General features: G+C 45.2%; 2 protein-coding genes across 3 annotated transcripts; both read left to right on the top strand.

The window, feature by feature from the left end:
• Positions 1-399: 399 nt before the first annotated feature.
• On the top strand, positions 400-8,179 carry LOC106587987 (secernin-2). Of its 2 annotated transcripts, none has more exons than XM_014176651.3 (9): positions 400-483; positions 1,419-1,587; positions 2,157-2,338; positions 3,539-3,738; positions 4,452-4,667; positions 4,980-5,145; positions 5,606-5,786; positions 6,044-6,203; positions 6,307-8,179. In XM_014176651.3, the coding sequence occupies exons 2-8, from the start codon at positions 1,420-1,422 to the stop codon at positions 6,197-6,199; spliced, it is 1,269 nt and encodes a 422-aa protein (XP_014032126.1). In that variant the 5' UTR covers positions 400-483; position 1,419; the 3' UTR covers positions 6,200-6,203; positions 6,307-8,179. The 2 variants fall into 2 exon arrangements, with proteins under 2 accessions (XP_014032126.1, XP_014032133.1); XM_014176658.3 differs by having other exon boundaries at positions 6,291-8,179.
• An 896-nt stretch (positions 8,180-9,075) lies between these two features.
• LOC106588003 (uncharacterized) lies at positions 9,076-16,046 on the top strand. Its single transcript, XM_014176667.3, has 4 exons — positions 9,076-9,344; positions 12,218-15,172; positions 15,342-15,416; positions 15,646-16,046. Exons 1-3 carry the CDS (start codon positions 9,279-9,281, stop codon positions 15,396-15,398), a joined length of 3,078 nt encoding a protein of 1,025 aa, XP_014032142.2. The 5' UTR covers positions 9,076-9,278; the 3' UTR covers positions 15,399-15,416; positions 15,646-16,046.
• Positions 16,047-16,071: the final 25 nt, after the last annotated feature.

Raw genomic sequence — 16,071 nt, 5'->3', positions numbered from 1 at the left:
ACCTCGCCACCATGGCCTTTTTTGCCTTTACCTCATCTCACCTCATTTGCTCACATTGTATATAGACTTATTTTTCTACTATATTATTGACTGTATGTTTGTTTTACTCCATGTGTAACTCTGTGTTGTTGTAGGTGTCAAACTGCTTTGCTTTATATTGGCCAGGTCGCAATTGTAAATGAGAACTTGTTCTCAACTTGCCTCCCTGGTTAAATAAAGGTGAAATATATATATTTTTTAAATCATGCTGAAATGTTTCCAATTAGTTTATTTGGAACAATCTCATTGTGCGCTTGTTACAGCAACATTTGTTGGCTAATTGTTGAATAGGGCTATACACTTGTTTTTCAGTTATGTACTTGCAGCAAGTAATCAACGAGACGAGACCTTTAAATACAACCTTTGGATACGATCACGTGGTACAGTATCTCAACTACAATCTGCCTTCTCGTAGCTACCACGTCTGGTTTTGCGATTAAAAAGGTAACATTTTTCCTGTAGGAATTTGCAACATATCAGTAGCTACAGTAGCCCTATTACTCAACAGATTATAATGACAGCCAACCCTTGGATTGAAATGAAATGACAGTCGTTTATTTGTGCATTTTAGCGTGATATCTCCTGAAACCGGGAAGTGACAACAAGGGCACATCGCTAACGATACCGTTTATATAGGCCCTATCTTAAATAAACATTTGACTAAAGCCCATTTTAGGCTATCACGTCTCCACAAGACTTCGATCACATTGTTTAAAATGTTTCCGCATTTTATAATAGAACAGCGTTACAAATTAGCCATGTTGATAAGAAGAAGGAGACCGCAAGGACCATTCGGATTTGTAAAGATTACCGAGAAGTGCAGTCCATAAGACTGCCTCCTTATCGCTCTGTTTGAGAAGGGATGGACAATGCACTAGTTGACAGGAAGAACATATTATACCTGAGACTTCCCTAAATAAACTGTATAGGGGATGGATGCCTTATGTCACGTGTGCCCATTCTATATGTGTGCCCATTCTATAGGCTTCTTAGCCTATATACAATAGTCATAGTGTGAAATGAAACAAAAATGGTAAAACTGTAAAAACATGACTAACTGATAGTGACAGTGATATACAGTATGTGTATATTTTTTAGTTTGCTTAAACAGGCAGTTAACCCCTAGGCCTTCATTGAAAATAAGAATTTGTTCTTAACCGACTTGCCTAGTTAAATAAAGGTTAAATAAAAACGCTTATACAATTTATTGACCAACATAACTATGAGTCTTCCTGATTTTACCGATGTATGACTAAGGCTAGGACTTTTCCCTGATAATTTGTCCTGACCAGAAAAAACTCCTGGCCTCTGATATGATAGCAGTTTATTTTCTGGTAATATATTTGTTATGGTGTTTGTTTGTCCTCTTGTTCATGCAGGATGGCAGAGCCTGAGCCGCCCCTCTCGTGTGACTGCTTTGTGTCCTTGCCCCCTGGCTCACAAGATGATCACGTGATCTTTGGGAAGAACTCGGACCGTCCTAGAGATGAGGTCCAGGAGGTTCTTTACTACCCAGCAACCAGTCACCCATCTGGGACCATGCTGGAGGTAAGCTAGGCCTAGCTTCACTTCTCCCCATAGATTGACCCTGCTGCAAAGTACAATCCCGCTGCCATCTTGGATCGGGGCTCTCTTGAAAAAGAGATTTGATCTTAATGAGATTAAACCTGGATAAAGCATGGTTAAAGAACTCAAATCCATCTGCCCTCTGAACATTGTATGTAGGCCTGTAGTCAGAGTGTAGGCATTTATGTTAAAAATGGTCACAACAGGTGTTTTGCACTGTGACCAACATCACTAATTGGATTAGAGTTGTTTTCACTGGTGAGCAGTCAGTCTGGGCAATATAAAAGAGAAGGGTTATCAAACCTCTAAAATACCCCTCCTTTGTATACACAATCAACATGTTCTAATTTACTATTCACAAAGTTTAGAGTTTGAATGATAGACTATCATTTATATGTATTTTCATGCCTTTATGTTACCAACGGTTTATATGACAGGTTTGAGGTATTGGCTGAGTATGTGTTGGTATGGTTTGCCAGTAGATTTGATGTTACAATCACATAAAAAGAGAATTGAACAACAATGTAAGTCCTGCATCTCTTCTCCTGCAGTGCACGTACATTCAGATCCCTCAAGCAGAACACACCCATGCTGTGGTCCTCAGCCGGCCTTCCTGGCTGTGGGGGGCTGAGATGGGGGCCAACGACAAGGGGGTCTGCATCGGGAATGAGGCTGTGTGGACCCGCGAAGCTATCGATCCAGGGGAAGCCCTGCTAGGAATGGACCTGGTCCGGTAAGCACGGCTAACCGTAGGCCAGCATACCAAACAGTAGTGTTGTTTTGGGGCCAAGTGAATCCTAACTTCAGAATCACCTCCTGGTCCGAAAGATAGAGAGACGAGTTGAGCTGGCTGGGCTGGCTGGCAGTTGGGTCAGGTTCCTGACCGAGCGGTCTGATTGAATGACTGGCCGGACTATTTCAGACAACACTGGATCCCAGGACCAGGAACGATAGGGTAGCGCTGCCCTTTAAGAATCAATTTACTAACTTCAGAATCACATCACTCAAAGTTTGGTGTGAATAATCAATGCATTAATGTCATTGGTAAATTTGTTGAATAGTAGATATCCTAACTGGAGATGTGCAAGTATTTCAGCCCATAGTCATAAATGCAATATAGGGCTAGGCAGTAGCAGATGGGCTACTGTAAATGTACTAGGTAGACTTCCTTCATCACAGGTTAATACTTACATGTGTGCGTAGGGATGTGTAAACAAAGATAGGCCTACTGCCAAAACATTTCTATGGGAGTTTTGATTGAATCTGGCCCAAGTGTGTTTTCACTTATGTCATAAAGCTGCCTTTACATTGTCATAAGCATAACATTTTAAAGGATTTTGTAACGCTCACGCACCATGGAGCCTATTGAAGTGTAATGCTGAACAAATCAATGTAACAGTTTGCAATGGCAGCCGCAGGTTGGTCCTGTTGTACCACTGACTGCAGTGATATAGCAGCAGCAGGACTAACCTACTCCAGGGGTTGCTGCTCTGTGGCTGACCCTATGCTGCTACCAGCCTCACAGCTGTGTGTATGTATTGTGTCCGGGGAATAGTACAAGACAGAATGTTCTATTCTATTTGATTCTATTCTACTCATGATCTATTCTCTTCTACCACTATTCTATTCCAGTGTTTCCCAACCCTGGTTCTCCAGTACCCCTAACAGTACACATTTTGATTGTAACCCTGGACAAGCACACCTGATTCAACTTGTCAACTAATCATCAAGCCCTCAATGAGCTGAATGAGGTGCGTTTGTCAAGAGCTACAACAAAATATGTGTACTGTTGGGTGTACTCCAGGACCAGGGTTGGGAAACACTGTTCTATTCTACCGGTATTCTACTCTATTCTACTCTACTCTACTTTATTCTACTCTACTCCTCTACTCCACTCTACTGCTCTACTCTACTCTATTCTATTGCTTGACAGCTTGGGACTGGAGCGTGCAGACAGTGCCTGGGGGGCGGTGGGTGTGATCACTGGTCTGCTGGAGCAGCACGGCCAGGGGGGGCCATGCAGGGAGGACCCGGCTCCCTTCAGCTACCACAACTCCTTCCTCCTGGTGGACCGCAACGAGGCCTGGGTCCTGGAGACCGCCGGCAAGCTCTGGGTGGCACAGAAAGTCACAGGTGAGGAAACTGCTATAACACCGTGGGAGCTGTAGTGTGAATGGATGTAGTGGGGGTGACTGAGGGTGGCACAGGAAGTTATAGGTGAGGAAACTGCTGGAACACCGTGGGAGCTGTAGTGTGAATGGAAGGGGGGGGGGGGGGGGGGGGGGATGGCACAGGAAGTTACATGGTGCGGAAATTGCTCTAACATCACTGGAGCTGTGGTGTGGACAGAAGTTTTGAAACAGGTTCGTTCCGGGGTAATCTCTGTTAAAGAGTAAAATCTCACAGAACTTGGTCAGCTGAGTGATTAATTTCTTTGTTCATACAGTCCATGTTAGAAATTGAGAGTGGCAAATATAAAGTCTCCACCCTCACATAAAGAAATCTCAGCCAAAGTGCCCCCCCTTCCGATCTGTGTGGGCACACGTGCGAACCAAAGCAGTTTAAGCATCGTCTTCGCCCAATCCTGATACGTGCAAATAACCAGTGACGAAAACCCCAAAACCAGAACTAATGCTGCTCCTTATCTCACACATCCCATTCAGTCTCTGCAGATACTTCAGTCTACATGCAAAATCTGCCCACGGGAGATTAGTTTTGTGCTTTTACCCTTATGGTTGTGGTTAGGATAGTGGGAGGGTAAGCTGATCCTAGAACTGTGCATATCTGAGCAACTTATACCAGCAGCATACAACTATGCACCCCCCTCCTGTCTTTGCTTCCCACAGAGGGGGTGAAGAACATCTCCAATGCGCTGACCATCGGGACGGATATCTCAGCGGAGCACCCAGAGCTGCGGAGTGTGGCCCAGGCCCAGGGTTGGTGGAGCGGCGAGGGAGAGTTCTGCTTCAACGAGGTGTTCAAGTCTGAAACCCCCCCTGCCAGGATGGAACTGGCCAAGAGGCGCTACAGTGGGGGCACACTGCTCCTCCAACAGCATGATGGTGAGGGAGACTATTCTTTCTATTCTATTCTAATCTAATTCAACCCATTCAACTCCTTATAACTGTAAAAACTCCCAAAATGATGTTAAAGCAGGCTCTATTAACAACACTATACATGGTTGGTTTGGTTGCCGTATTGCTTATACAGCTATTTTTAATAAAGGCCTGGTATCCCCTCTTACCATAGAAAGTACGTTGAATGTAACTAGCTATGTCATTTCCTGTCTCCTGCCATTCCCTCTCCGGTCGGCTTTCCAATAAAAATAGACGACTAATAACCTACTTAGACAATACATTTTCTGGGTTCCCCAGGTTCTGTGACGGCCGAGGTGATGATGTCCATCCTGAGGGACAAGCCCAGTGGGATCTGCATGGACTCTGGGGGGTTCCGCACCACTGGCAGCATGGTGTCCATCCTGCCCCGCGACCCCAGCCTGCCCTGCATCCACTTCCTCACTGCCACCCCCGACCCCTCCAGGTGCGTCACCTCACCGGCCTGGTCCCAAACGAATCACTCTGACCCTAACCCCATTGTTGTCTGCTCCTTGTGTTTAATCTAAATGAGCTGGATAAGTGTGTGACAAATGTTTAGGAAACTCCTCCTGGCTTACCAGAGAGCTATGTGGTAATGTTACTATTTTGCTGATACCTTTCCAGTTCTTTCAGATTTGCAAGAGGGACTCAACAAGGGTGTAGGAGAGGTGGAAAGGGATTGGTTTGGAACCAGGCCCAGGAACCCCTCAGGCTATCTGAAAGTGCCTCTTAAGATTCAGACTCAGATACGCTCTTTCCTTTTATCTCTGTATTGCTCTTTTTCATCTTCATAATTTCCCCCTTTGGCAAAACTGCATCCTGATAGGAGTTTCTCTGTGTCTGTGTGTTTCATTTGGTCCTTACCACCTCCCCTCCTCCTACCGGGCTGTCCTCCGTCCTGCCAGATCTGTTTTCAAGCCTTTTGTCTTCTCTGAGTCTGTGACCCCAGTGTCGAGGGTGATCTCCCCACAGTACGGCCCAGACGACCCAGTCAGGAAGCAGCCGCGCTTCCAGAGCCAAGTGGACCGCAGGCACGACCTGTACAAGGCCCATGAAGGGGCCCTGCAGACTATGGAGACCAACCCGGTACGTGTAAGAGGGGTTAGAATCAAATATGGGTAATAGACAACACTTTCATCGTGTTTATATATATATATATATTTTTACATTGATGAGTGCGAGTATGGACTGATAGATATTATGTGACGTACGTCACCGACTATGAACTTTCATAATTTCCTATAAACTTCACTGTTTGTCAGGTCTTCTCTGCTTGTGCACGTGCTTGTGTGTGGGGGCATTTAATGTGTGTATTTTTGCATGTGTGTGTTTTTGTCACTCAGGATGCAGGGAATGCTCTGACTGAGACGTTGAGGATGTTGGAGGGCCAGTGTCTGACGGACATATCAGCCCTGCTCAGTGGAGAATCACCAGTAGAAGAGGAGCTGGGGGACCTGTTCTTTGACTGTGTGGACACGGAGCTGAAGTTCTACCAGTGAGGAGGTAAGAACCGTGTGTGTGTGTGTGTGTGTGTGTGTGTGTGTGTATTTCAGAAGTACAGTAACCTCATTATGCCAATGCTGCCTCCAGTTGCTCTCTGTTACAGCGCCCTCATGTGAAGATCGCTAGTGCTTGCAGATCGGCAGGAGAGGGCCCTGGGACTGTTACGTCCTGTGCTCCTGTTAGATTGGTTCCCTCCCGTCTCATGCATACGAACCTCCTTGATGCCATTCCATCCATCATTGACACAGAATATAAATGTCTTAACTTTCCATGGGATTGGAGCATCATTAGCATTTGTATCACTTTAGGGAGCAATGCTCGCCCCACATTAGTGTACAGTACCAGTCAAAAGTTTGGACACAACTACTCATTCAAGTGTTTTTCTTATTTTACTATTTTCTACATTGTAGAATAATAGTGGATGTCCAAACTATGAAACACATATGGAGTCATGTAGTAACCAAAAAAGTTTAAACCAATCAAAATATATTTGATATTCTTCAAAGTAGCCATCCTTTTCCTTGATGACAGCTTTGCACACTCTTGGCATTCTCTCAACCAGCCTCACCTGGAATGCTTTTACAACAGTCTTGAAGGAGTTCCCACATATGCCTTGCACTTGTTGGCTGCTTTTCCTTTACACAGCTGTCCAACTCATGAGATCAGGGGATTGTGGAGGCCAGGTCATCTGATGCAGCACTCCATCACTCGCCTTCCTGGTCAAATAACCCTTATACAGCCTGGAGGTGTGTTGGGTCATTGTTCTGTTGAAAAACAGAGTCCTGCTAAGCGCAAACCAGATGGGATGGCGTATCGCTGCAGAATACAGTGGTAGCCGTGCTGGTTAGGTGTTCCTTGAATTCGAAATAAATCACTTAGTGTCACCAGCAAAGCACCATCACACCGCCTCCTCCATGCTACACAGAGGGAACTACACATGCAGAGATAATCCGTTCACCCACTCTGTGTCTCACAAAGACACAGCGGTTGGAACCAAAAATCTCAAATTTGGACTCATCATCTAATGTCCATTAATCATGTTTCTTGGCCCAAGCAAGTCTCTTCTTATTGGTGTCCTTTAGTGGTGGTTTCTTTGCAGCAATTTGACCATGAAGGCCTGATTCACGCAGTCTCCTCTGAACAGTTGATGTTGAGATCTTGAGTGTCTTACTTGAATTCTCTGAAGCGTTAATTTGGGCTGCAATCTGAGGTGGAATTAACTCTAATGAACTTATCCTCTGTAGCAGAGGTAACTGTGTGTCTTCCTATCCTGTGGCAGTCCTCATGAGAGCCAGTTTCATCACAGCGCTTGATGGTTTTTGCGACTGCACTTGAAGAAACTTTCAAAGTTCTTGAAATGTTCCAGATGGACTGACCAGTAATGATGGACTGTCATTTTCTCTTTGCTTATTTGAGCTGTTCTTTCCATAATATGGACTTGGGCTTTTTCAGGGCTATCTTCTGTATACCACCCCTACCTTGACACAACACAACCGATTGGCTCAAATGCATTAAGAAGGAAAGAAATTCAGTAAATTAACTTTTAACAAGGCACACCTGTTAATTGAAATGCATTCCAGGTGACTACCCCATGAAGCTGGTTGAGAGAATGCCAAGAGTGTGCAAAGCTGTCATCAAGGCAAAGTGCAGCTACTTTGAAGAATCTCAAATATAAAATATATTTTGATTTGTTTAACACATTTTTGGTTACTACATGATTCCAAATGTGTTATTTCATAGTTTTGATATATTCACTATTATCCTACAATATGGAAAATAGTAAAAATAAAGAAAAACCCTGGGATGAGTAGGTGTGTCCAAACTTTTGACTGGTACTGTATGTATGTGACTGTTTCACATTTAACACCTACTGTAAGTACGCCATTTGTAAAACATGCTATTCATTGTTACAAGTGAATGGGGGTTTGTTGACTGACTGCCCACATGAGAATTAACTAATAAAATATTAGCTCTGACTGCTGATGTGGCCTGTATTTATTAACACTGTAGTTTAAAACAAACACTGCAGTATTCAATTCAGTAATTGAGTATATACTGACGTATTTAGTGAAGTTAAGTAAAGAATTCAACAAATGTTGTACAGTTTTGTTAAAGTTGGGGAAATTCTAAATCTGTCCTGTTGGTGGCAGTGTTGCACTTCCAGTCCTATAAAATATCTTAACTAACCACTTCAGAAGTAACCTAACCAAAGATTGTCTATTATATTGACAAGATTTTTGAGTGACCGATCTAACATTGGAAATGTAAATTACATGTCCTCAAAGATTGAAGCCAGGTTGGAGGAGGCGAGATCAGGTGGGGCCATTCAGCCAATGAAAGGGCAGATACGCGTTTAAACAACAGCCATAGCGATTGAAAGAAGACTCGTCTTTCAATCGGAGCTATTATTGTATCAGTATATTTTCTTTTTCATTGTCTGATTTCTTCCAACTCATAGGAATACCCACCCAGTTGACTACTTTAAAATAGTGGAAGCCCTCAATTTCAATGTCCATGCTAAGACAAGAGAGATCATGGCAAGTTATATCTCCATAGCCCAACTCCAATATAAAGTGTTTCTTTTTTTAAATTGCCGAATTGCCACGTGCATCCACATATATCAGTGCATTCGTATCAACCTAGCCATTACGAAACGTATATTCGATCAAATAAGCCTGATGTAACAAATTAGCAATTACAATTTTTGTTGACCAAATTCGACACGCTCTCATTGACCTCAATACAAAAATGCCTCATTTCCTGGGCTTATTTTAATGGCTAGATTTTGGGCGGAGTAAAACCTCACGCTTTGCCTCTTGCTCTCTGACCTTACGGAGTCCCCACATCCGTTTTTCAGTGGAAACGGAAGTTAGGTTGAAAATACTGTATCCGTGAAAACCGGAAACATCCGCTTTCTCCCAACCCCGCTGGAGAGGTATGACTGGAAAAGCTAACTAGCTGTAAAACCATAGTTTATAAACCTTTTTATTTCTACACTTTAATAGTACAATTTGGTTTTCAAGTCAAAGAGCTCAGTGGTAGGGCGATCAAATATCTGAACCCTCAAAATCCAGAATGAGACGACACACCACATATAATGATGAAGACCTGCGCGATGCTACCAGGAGGAAAGGCGAGAAGGTAAATAATCAATTTTGTCCGTTCTTGCACTTGCATTTCTAGAAGTATTGGCAATGTGACTATTTACATTTGGTGATTTAATGTATTTGCCGGTACCTTCCTGACTGGCATATTTATGTTTAAATAGCCAGCCTGCTCTGAAAATAACATTAGCTAACGTTAGCTAATCTGACGTAAGCTAGCTAGTTGCTAGGAAACTGATCTGCTTCTAAAATATGTGGACTGGATTTCTTTTATATCATGTTTTTACAAGTTTAATTCAATGTAACGGGTATGACGACCAACTAAACTGTCTGACCTACCACATGCATGCACATCCACATCCAAGCGTTCCATATCCAAGCGTTCCTTACAAATTCTCTCAATTACCAAACTTCAGGTTTTATTTTGACGATGCATATATTATACATTTTGCAAGTTAGGAAAATAGTGTGGTTTGCCAAGTGGATTCTTCTCTTCCATGCGCTGGCAGTCGAAATACAGAACAGAAATTGAGTGTTGGGTTGAGTTTCCTCCATGAATTTCTGACACACACAACTCACGCACAGCTAACCCTCTCGCTTACTATATACTACATCTACTACTACAAACTCCAGTTTAGTATTTTATTAGGCACCCCGTTAGCTGTTGTCAAGGCAGCAGCTATTCTTCCAGGGGGAACACACAAAACATCAATCACATCATGCAAAACATTGTGCACCACTACATCACAATTGTACATACAAATGTACATTGCTCCACTACTACATTACATTTTGGGAGAGATTTCCATGTGGTCATGGCTCTATATAGTACTGTGAGTTTCCTAGCCTCTGTTCTGGATCTGGGGACGGTGAAGAGAACCCTGGTAGCATACTAGCAGGTCTTGTGGGGTATGTATGGGTGTCTGAGCTGTGTGTTAACTTATTGAACAGATAGTTTGGTACTTTCAATACCCCCAGTGTAACACAGTTTCTTTGACCCCCCCCAAAAAATAAACGATGGCTGTCCATGGTGCTGAAATTGCGAAGGCATCTATAGCTTTGCTTTGGCTAATGGATAAATGTTTATTGGTAGGCCTATTTGTTAGTCATTTTCTCATGTTAAGCCTAACATTTCACAAACCTATACATGTCGTAATGTTGCCATTTTTAGACTGCTGACTGGTGGCAATAATGTAATTACTTGTTCAGTAATTAAAATTGAAAATTCAGATTGTAAATTCATGTTTCTATGCAACCGCATACTAATCAGCTACCAATGGATTTAAAAAAAATAATATACAACTGTCCTGTATAGGCTACCTGAACCTGCATGTCATGAGCTGTCCTCGTGCTCTCGCCTACCTTAAATAGAACGTTGTTGTGAGTAATGCCAAATAAGTCAGTCCACCCTCAAAACACTAGTTTACTAGGGATTCTTTCATTATTGCCTAGTTAAATAAAGGTTAAATAAAAAAAATTGCCTAACAAGTTTTCATCTGAGTGGCACAGAGGTCTAAGACACTGCATCTCAGTGCTAGTCGCGTCACTACAGACCCTGGTTTGATCTCAGGCTGTATCACAACCGGCAGTGATCGGGAGTCCCATAGGGTGTTGCACAATTGGCCCAGCGTTGTCCGGGTTAGGGGAGGGTTTGGCCGGGGTAGGCCGTCATTGTAAATAAGAATTAGTTTTTAACTGACTTGCCTAGTTAAATAAAATAAAAAAACAGGGGGAAAAAGTACTTGGCTTGAGAGTAAAATCAGCCACTATTTATTGTTGAACTCAGCGGGTTTTGTCTGGCTAATAGCCTACACAAATGGGCTACAATATTCAAGGTAAATTAAATTTAACTTGAGAGAGTCTCCTGAAGTCCTCAATTTTTTTGTGTGCAAATCTGTTCACCGCGGCCTGTAAGTCCAGGTTGCGGCCCCCACTGTTTTCTATACGGAGTATTGCCAACCCAGACAGTTTTTCCTGACATGTTTCATTATAGGCCTATGTCCATTGCGCTGCACAAAATGTAAATGTATTCTTGAATAATGTATGCCAAGATATACCTGAGATAAGGGACTGTTGATATTTCCAACCACACAACTCAAACACCGGTTCACCAGTATGAACGAAATCGCAAACCGCTTTTTTTGTCTGTCCAGTATCCAGGACGACCTGTCCCCAGAGCTTCCAAAACATTAATTTCTTTCCATAACGTGTTGAAGCCGGCAATTAAGGAGAAGGAGAGGCTCAATTAAAGATGTTGCAGAACTGCTGTATTTGAAGCACAACTCACTTCTGCCCAGTTTCCCAGATGTTGCTATGGCAATCAAGCTGTGTTTACAGTCCTCTAACAGTCGCTTCTGCGGAGAGATCGTTTTCTAAACTAAAACTCATAAGGAACTAACTTCGACGCATTAGGTTCTCGGTCTGATATGAGCTATTGAACCCCCGAGTAAGCTCCACTCATTGCACTGGCGCCGTCGCAGCCTTAACCACGGCATTTGTTCACCGATATCCCCTCAATCAGTGATTTTATTTTTTTCAAGGCCTGAGGCACTTTTTCATTCACATTTAGCTTACCTATGGAAATTAAAAGCGTTAATATTAATTACTTTTTTGAGGGTTACTGTCAAAATTATTGATTAAATTAAAGAAAATAGACAGACTACTTTGAGCCAGGAAAGACTGACATACATGTTGTGGATGTTAGCCCCCCGTGTACATTTAAGGGCCAGACATGCTACTCGTTTCTGGGCCAACTGTACTTTGCCTATGTCCTTCTTTGCAGAACTTGACCATATAACTGGTATGAATTGAGTATGAATCATGTCAACCTTCATCCATTTTTAAGCTATAAAGCAAGCAGGTATCTTAGTGGATGGTTATCCATTGATATTCTCTCATGTCTCCTGTTAGGTCCCTGAGGATAAACAACACGAATCCACCATTTACTCATTCAGGACACAGGAGCAAGACACAGCAGCCACAGGCTTCCAGCGCTTCCTCAATGTCCTCAACAAAGGGGTGGACATCAACAAGCTCTCAAAGATTGTGAACAACGTGAATGAGTTACCCCCTATGCAGGAGGGCCATCCCAAGACTGCCCACAGGAGTGAGTATAAGGGGCCCCCAGCTCAGAACTCTCAGGATTGCTTGGGGCCCCACAGTAGAGCTCTGCCACAAGACCACAGTCACTCACACATTCGTGGAGAAAGGAGGCCGGATCTCCCACATGGCCAGCTCCAGAGCCTGCTGGAGTCCATCGGGCTAGACCTGGGTGTGGAGGAGTTGGGCCGACTGACAGAGCGGACCAAGGAGAAGATATACGGAATGAAGAGAGACCAGGAGAGGAGTCCCTTGACGTCAGACAGGCACTCTAGTACTAGAGACTGGGACAGAGAACGAGACGAGGACACAGAGAGGGACGGATCTAAGAGAAATGGAGAAAGAGACCGGGACAGAGACTGGGCCAGTTCTGAGAGAGACCGAGAGAGAGACGGGGACAAATCTGAGAGAGACCGGGACAGGCGCTCTAATACCAGGGACAGGCGCTCTGGTCCCAGGGACAGGCACTCTAGTACCAGGGACAGAGACAGACACTCTGGTTCCAGAGACAGGGACAGGCACTCGGGTACCAGGGACAGCAACAGGGACAGGCGCTCTAGTACCAGGGACAGCGAGAGAGATAGGCACTCTGATACCAGGGACAGTGAGAGAGACAGGCACTCTGGTACCAGGGACAGGCGCTCTAGTACCAGGGACAGAGACGAGGACAGGCGCTCTAGTACCAGGGACAGCGAGAGAGATAGGCACTCTGATACCAGGGACAGTGAGAGAGACAGGCACTCTGGTTCCAGGGACAGGCGCTCTAGTACCAGGGACAGAGACGAGGACAGGCGCTCTAGTACCAGGGACGAGGACAGGCGCTCTAGTACCAGGGACGAGGACAGGCGCTCTAGTACCAGGGACGAGGACAGGCGCTCTAGTACCAGGGACAGGGACGAGGACAGGCGCTCTAGTACCAGGGACAGAGACGAGGACAGGCGCTCTAGTACCAGGGACAGAGACGAAGACAGGCGCTCTAGTACCGGGGACAGGCGCTCTAGTACCAGGGACAGGCGCTCTAGTACCAGGGACAGGCGGTCTAGTACCAGGGACAGAGACAGGGACAGGCGGTCTAATACCAGGGACAGAGACAGGGACAGGCGCTCTAGTACCAGGGACAGGAACAGGCGCTCTAGTAACAGGGACAGGGACAGGCGCTCTAGTAACAGGGACCGAGACAGGGACAGGCGCTCTAGTAACAGGGACAGAGACAGGGACAGGCGCTGTAGTACCAGGGACTGGGACAGAGATGGCGACTGGAACAAAGAAAGTGACAAGGATTGGTATAGGGACAAGTCCAAGGAAAGCTCTGCTGAGCTCAACACATACTCCAAGGACCCTATATATCCTCTTTCTCACCCTCCTAATGCATCTATGATGGCAACCTTCTCCACCACCCAGTTCTCTCTGTATACCAGCAGCCCCTACGCCAATGCCTTCCCTCCAGGTTGGGGTTATCCCCCTGGCACCATGCCCCCTGGCATCATGCCCCCTGGCCTTATGCCCCCTGGTACCATGCCCCCTGGTACCATGCCCCCTGGTACCATGCCCCCTGGTACCATGCCCCCTGGCCTTATGCCTCCTAGTACCATGCCCCCTGGCCTTATGCCCCCTGGTACCATGCCCCCTGGCCTTATGCCCCCTGGTACCATGCCCCCTGGCCTTATGCCCCCTGGTACCATGCCCCCTGGCCTTATGCCTCCTGGTACCATGCCCCCTGGCCTTATGCCTCCTGGTACCATGCCCCCTGGCCTTATGCCCCCTGGTACCATGCCCCCTGGCCTTATGCCTCCTGGTACCATGCCTCCTGGCCTTATGCCCCCTGGTTTTATGCCCCCTGGCTTTATGCCCCCTGGTACCATGCCTCCCTTCCCATACCCCCCCCCTGGGTATCCACCCTACCCCAGCGCCCCACCAAATTACTCTAATAGCACATCAGCCTCAAGCCAGACATACGCATACACCCAGGCTGCTAGCAACCTCCAGCTCTCATCTACTCAGCCTGCCAGTAACCACCAGTTAACATATATCCCACTCCCATACAACCAGCCCACTGGCACCCTCCAGCAGCTAAACACCAAGTCCACTGGCAACCTGCTCCAGCTCATGAACCTCCAACTCCCAAACAGCAAGCCCGCTAGCACCCGCCAGCTTACATACATCCAGCCAGCTAGCAACCCCCAGGTCAAATCTACCCAGCCTGGTGGGACTCGCCAGCTTACATACATCCAGCCCGCTAGCAACCCCCAGGTCACATCTACCAAGCCCGCTAGCACCCGCCAGCTTACATACATCCAGACTGCTAGCAACCCCCAGGTCACATCTACCCAGCCCAATAGTGAACTCAAGTTCACAAGCACGGCTGTACTGACGCCAGAACTGAAAGTGTTGACCCCAGGCCCCATCTCCTTGAGCAAGGCCCAACAACTGAAGGAGCTGTCACCCCCCCGCTGTCTGCATTACGTTAAGACGGTGGTGCCCAAGGGCAGCAACCGCCGCATGAGACGGTCAAGAGTCACGAGAAACAGGCAGGCGTTTGAAGAAAGGTGTAATAAATACAGGAAAGAGATTCTGAGAAAGAGGAGAATATATCGAGATCTCCAAGGGAAGAGAGATGGACTGATTGCAAGAGCCGCAGCGAAAGTGACCGCTCAGTTGGCTGCAAAGTATCCCAGGGCCCTCTCTGAAGCGGAGGCAGAGAGCGATGTTGAAGGGGAGAAAAAAACAATGCCTGAAGAAGCGATTAAGGGGAAACTAAAGAAGAAGGTTTGTGTAATTACTTCTGGAAGTACAGTATTATCATTGGTATGATAGACCTTGGCTTACTTCTATGCTGTTCTCACTTTTGTCATTATTGCTTGTGTCTTTTTACTAACGATATTATTCACCATTCAGTCATATTTTTGTTGACATGTGAGTGTTAACCCTTTCTCAGCTTGAAGAGTTCAACCTGAAGATGAAGCGGAAATCGACGCAACAAACACCAACATAAACTCAAAGGCAGTTTGTTGTAAGTAAAAGCAGTAGAAATACTCCATCTATTTCGCCAAAGAATGCGTATTCTGGCGTGTTCACTCCACTTTGGAGAAATTTGGAAAATTGAGATGCGTCTTAAGTTAATGACCCTGGAATATTTGATTTGGGTCAGTTATGCAATGATTCTCTTATCAAATCAAGAATGCATGATTGTTTTTCTGTCATAACAAGTAATTCCTCTGAACTCTTCCTCTTTTCTGCAGATCTTCACTGGGCATCATGATCTCATCTCCCACTAGAATAGAACCTGCTGCTGACCCATCCAGACCCTATGGACATCAGTTGGCTTACATTGTTACCTATCAACCATTTATAGATTTGTAATGACACTAGCAAAGGATTTATCTTTGAGCCATATCCTTTAAGGCTACATAGTGAAGATTTTTTTTCAGATTGGATTTATCTGTAGTAGCGTGGTTACGGTCAGGGGCTTTTCTTGACAACGTGATCTGATTAGCAAAAATGATTGCCTTTCCAGGCTTTTCGCTTTAATTAGGTCCTGGAGATTTTCCTAGGCTGGTCATTTGGTCAGGAAAAACTCTAAACCCATTTCTGTGGATCCTCTTTCACTGTGTATATATACAAATAAAGAGTTATTTTATTTCTTTTTCTCAAAAAGTTACTTCAAT

This window comes from Salmo salar, chromosome 02, assembly GCF_965601325.2.
Source record: "Salmo salar chromosome 02, fSalSal1, whole genome shotgun sequence".
NCBI classification, from domain to species: Eukaryota; Metazoa; Chordata; class Actinopteri; order Salmoniformes; family Salmonidae; genus Salmo; species Salmo salar.
The sequence above is the reverse complement of the archived record's forward strand: the minus strand, read 5'-3'. Positions and strand labels throughout refer to the sequence as shown.

Bases quoted from the DNA above. Each gene is read 5' to 3' on its own strand.
- LOC106588003 (XM_014176667.3), top strand. From the start codon at position 9,279: ATGAGACGACACACCACATATAATGATGAAGACCTGCGCGATGCTACC. The intron at 9,345-12,217 runs GTAAATAATCAA...GTCTCCTGTTAG, and splicing joins CCAGGAGGAAAGGCGAGAAG to GTCCCTGAGGATAAACAACA. The intron at 15,173-15,341 runs GTTTGTGTAATT...ACCCTTTCTCAG, and splicing joins AGGGGAAACTAAAGAAGAAG to CTTGAAGAGTTCAACCTGAA.
- LOC106587987 (XM_014176651.3), top strand. From the start codon at position 1,420: ATGGCAGAGCCTGAGCCGCCCCTCTCGTGTGACTGCTTTGTGTCCTTG. The intron at 1,588-2,156 runs GTAAGCTAGGCC...CTTCTCCTGCAG, and splicing joins CATCTGGGACCATGCTGGAG to TGCACGTACATTCAGATCCC. The intron at 4,668-4,979 runs GTGAGGGAGACT...TGGGTTCCCCAG, and splicing joins GCTCCTCCAACAGCATGATG to GTTCTGTGACGGCCGAGGTG.